The following is a 4,720-nucleotide window of genomic DNA, read 5'->3' as shown; positions in this document are numbered from 1 at the left end:
TCATCAATTTTATATATTAAACTTATTTATATAATTAATTTATATATTTTATTTATATTTTAATTTGTTTATATGTTTTATTAGTTTATATTTTATTTTTATCCTATATTTTATATTAAACTTATTTATATAATTATTAATTATCTCCTTTTTATTTGTACGAAATAATTTTTTATTATGTATTTTTTTGTGTTCGTGTATTGTAATTTTTGAATTTTTAATAAATTTTTATAATTAATTTATATTTAAGTTTAAAATATTTGGATGATATTATAATATTGTGGTGTAATTTATAAGTGTGTAAAATATATGGGTGATATTAAAAAGTTATAAAAGTTGATGTAAGAAAGAATATTATAAGAATATTCTTTTAAGTTTGAGAATGAATTTTTCGGTTGGAGAAGAATTACTGTTTAATATGACATTTACACCAAAATGAGTTTGAAAATGAGTTTTTCGGTCTAAAGAAGAAACAATGGTGTCTAATGATTTGAAAGATGGATGCTTCTTCACCATTATACACAACAATCTGAAACAAGTGAATGAGCCTGAATCGGTTTCAGTTGGTAAAGCAGCAGAGCTCATTCGGGATGGCCATAAGTATTTGGATGTTAGGTAAATTTATGTAAACAAAGCAGAGTAAAGAAAATTATTATTCCAATAACAGTTGAGATTTCTGTTTAAAAATGACATTTTTGTTTTGATTGTTTCAGGACTTGTGATGAATTCATTGCTGGACATGTTTCAGGGTCTATGAATGTTCCTTATATGTTCAGGAGTTGGACAGGTATATTTTCAAGATATGGAGAATAGAGAGCTGTAACTAAGTAGAATCTAATCGACAAACTAACACAATGAATTAACCCTGTTTTCATTCTACAGGAATGTCAAAAAACCCTAAGTTTGTTGAGGAGGTATCATCACAGTTTGAGAAGAAGGATAAAATCGTCATTGTATGTCCTTTTTCTCGAAGGAATCCTATTTACAGTACTCAAACAAATTCCAACATTCCTAATTTCAGTATGATTATTATTCAGGGTTGTCAAAGTGGGAGACGTTCAAATATGGCTGCAGCTGATCTTTTATCTGCTGTAAGTAAAGACTATCCCCTATTTTGAAGCAATAAATGAAACTACAACATTCAAACAAACAGCTATCTATCTCAAGTAGAATAACTACATTGTTTTATATCCTTACGTTTTCTTGGTGGCAGGGTTTTACCTCCGTCACTGATATGGCTGGTGGCTATTCTGAGTGGATCAAATGTGATCTTCCTACAGAGAAATGAAATGAAATGAAACTGACAGAGATTATAATCAAGTGTAAACACATAATAGGAAGACAATGGATTTGTTGTCTGTCATCCTTAATTGAATAAGAATGAATCACTAGGCATTGGAGTTTTTTTTCTTCTTTTTCCTTGATTCAATAATAAGCATATTGATTGATACATACTGTTTTAATGGTTTCTCTCTTCTTGATCAATAGACCACATATATGTATGATGAGTTTCTGCCTGAATCATTTCCATCAAATTTAGTTTTTAATACTGTTAGAGATAATATGAAGAAAGCAAGTGATGAAGATAACTATACCAGGCAAAACCAGTGATAATCCCTCATGTTTTCCGGTTCAGGCCATGAAAGAAGCGATGCTTTCTCCTTTTAGAGTGTCGTTGGAATTCCTTTGATGCGACGTAGGGGATAAAATGCACCTGGATATGAACAAATATCACCATTGACATTGACATTCAAAACTATCTAAATGAAGATGAACATGTCAGTTTAGAGGATGCAAATTTATGTTTCTTTGGTGACAAATAGTTTTTTTCTTCTGTTTAGGATAATAGAAAACAATCACTGGAGCGTTGTTGCGAAGGCCGTGATCTTGCAGGGAGGAGCTGTCGTCAAGCATCTTCAGATTTTGGCAAGAAAGACAGAAGTTCTTCCATAAATGCTTCCTGTAAATTCAGTTTGAATCTGGAAACCAAATTCTAATTAATTAAAAGTGGAGAAGAAAGGAAGGGGACACAAACAAACAGACCAGGAAATTTGTCGATGTCCCATGCATGTTGGATTGCTCCCACAGCCCCGAAGTGGGCTGCCCCAGCCCAGTTGAAAAAAAATCGATATTTTTTTTTGTTAACCTAGGTTAAGTTTAAAAATTTGATAAAAAAAAAATGTTATTGGTGGTGAGGTTTAAACCCATAACCATATGAAATTTAAGTTTGTATGATGAACCACTAAACCATTTTACATTTAAAATTACAATAAATTTTATTAAATACCTTAATATTTTTAACAAGTGACCTAACCCAAGGGTTTGCCGGACTTACCCAGGGGGCCGACCCTGATTGCTCCATCTCATTAACTTTCTTCTTAATCGCCAATTTCAGATCCTTGACATTCGCCGAATTATTAACTGCAACATCGACTAGAATGGGATCATCGAGAAGTGCGGAGAGTGTAGAATAAAGCCTTGCCTTGAGTAACCGCGACGAATCCATCAAAACTTGGAAGTGCTAAATGTTTAGTGGTGGTTTGGGAAATTTGAGCAGATGACCCTAAAAATAGGGTGAAATGCGGAAAGTGAGGGTGGATAATTTAAATAGCGCTGGTGACCCCTTTTACTATTTTTGGACGAAAATGCCCAAGTTGAGTCACGCAACCCCAGTTGCGTCACGCAATCGCGAGACGAAAAAAAAAATTTGAAAAAAAAAATCGTGTTGCGTTACGCAAGGGTACAATTGTCATTAAAAAAAAGAGGGTCACCAGCGCTATTTAAATTATCCACCCTCACTTTCCGTATTTCACACTATTTTTAGGGTCATCTGCTCAAATTTCCCGGTGGTTTCCGTTTCCATCTTTGTTTCATCATAGAAACCAGAAAAAAAAAAATTATATATCTTTTATTTCTATTTTTCTTTTGAGAAAATCCTAACATTTATTTTTTTATAAATAAATTTATTTCTTTTTATATTAGTTATATATGAAAATTAAATTACAAAATAACTAAATAAGAATATAAAAATTAAATAATATAACAAAATTGTAATAATATTTACAAATTTAATAAAGAAGATCTAACATTGTTTAAATATTTTGAGCTTATTTCAAATACTTAGAATATTTTGAGGATTTTATTAAAATATTTTGTTTTTAAGCCTTCATTATTTCATCAAAATCTTTTTAAATTAAGTTCATTTATAAAGATTAACAATTTAATATTTTAAGAAATGATAAAATTATGTACGAGTGAATAATTTAAAAAATTGGATGAAACTTAATTCTATAGTAAATTAAAAACAAGTATTAATATTTTATGATAAAGTGCGTAGCTTAATAATCAATAATTATAATAACTAATACCCTACGTTGTACGGGAAAAATATAAACGAAATTTTTATAAAATATTTAATTTAATAAAAGAGAATATATTTATATGAAGAGAAAATATATAATATATATATATATATATAATTAGAGAAAAAAATAGAAAAAATAATTATTATTAATTGTTTCATAATATAAGTAAATTGTATAAAAATAAATAATAAACAAATAATATATAAATAATTGTGGAAAAATTATGTAAGAAAAAATATATTTATATAAAATTAATTATGAAATATATACATGATGTGAGAAAAAAGAATGATTGATTAAAACTGAAAATAATAATAATACAATACAAACCAAAAGGCAGGCCTGATTTAATTTAAACTATTGAAAGCAAAATAAAATTTTAAGTTAACACAATATTAAACAAACATTCATAAAAAAAATAAATGTATAACTCTAGTATAATTTAAGATATTCTATATTATAATAATCTATATATATATAATGATGCTTAATTTTTAAAGTGTCTGGATTGTCAGGTCGAGAGCTGTGGTTAATTTGAATATATGTGAGAGTAAATGGATACTTGGGTCGGATTGTGGGTTGACCCGCCCATAAACTTAAAACGGTTAAAAATAAAATTAAAAATGCTATAGGTATGGTTTGAACTTGCAACCTAACAAAACAAGTATAACCTTTTAACCAATTAGGCTAATAACACTTTATATTTTAAATTCAACCCAAAATTTGATAAACGCGTGACATTTTAACAATATAAGTTCAACTTTTTAACTAACTAATCTATATATATATAATGCTTAATTTTTAAAGTGTCCGGATTGCCGGGTCGAGAGCTGTGGTTAATTTGGAGAGTAAATTGATACTTGAGTCGTATTGTGGGTTGACCCGCCCATAAAAATTTTACCGTAATATTTTTTCACGATTTTTTATATTATTACTCGTGCAAATGCACGGGATACATGCTAGTAGTTAATAATGTATACTAATAAAAAAACAACTTCCATAAAATAAAATTAAAAAATTGTAAAATAATAAATAAAAACTAAATTTTTTGTCTTCTGTTGCTCCTCCCTAATAAAATTTAATTAACATATAAAACACATTTCAAAAACTTAAATAAGACATTAAAATAGATAATAAAAAAAACAATTTATTTGATCACAAAAATTGAAAAAGTACCTCTTTAACAGCTTTGTTTAAAATTGATGATCCTCCCTAATAAAATTTAATCAAATATATATAAACTTTTTAAATATCTAAATAAGACATTAAAATAGATTAAAAAAACAATTTATTTGATAAAAAAAATTGAATAAGTACCTCTTTAACAATTTTGTCTGAAATTGATGCTTCTCCCT

The 4,720-nt window shown here is 27.9% G+C and overlaps 1 protein-coding gene across 1 annotated transcript; it reads left to right on the top strand.

Annotated features, from left to right (window-relative positions):
* The first annotated feature begins 475 nt into the window (after positions 1-475).
* Positions 476-1,534, top strand: LOC124924175 (thiosulfate sulfurtransferase 16, chloroplastic-like). The gene is made up of 5 exons (XM_047464250.1): positions 476-615; positions 714-787; positions 883-953; positions 1,038-1,091; positions 1,214-1,534. The coding sequence occupies exons 1-5, from the start codon at positions 476-478 to the stop codon at positions 1,286-1,288; spliced, it is 414 nt and encodes a 137-aa protein (XP_047320206.1). The 3' UTR covers positions 1,289-1,534.
* Positions 1,535-4,720: the final 3,186 nt, after the last annotated feature.

The sequence above is a fragment of the Impatiens glandulifera genome, chromosome 2, assembly GCF_907164915.1.
Source record: "Impatiens glandulifera chromosome 2, dImpGla2.1, whole genome shotgun sequence".
Lineage (NCBI taxonomy): Eukaryota > Viridiplantae > Streptophyta > Magnoliopsida > Ericales > Balsaminaceae > Impatiens > Impatiens glandulifera.
Note: the sequence above shows the minus strand (reverse complement) of the source record. Positions and strands in the feature narration are given on the sequence as shown.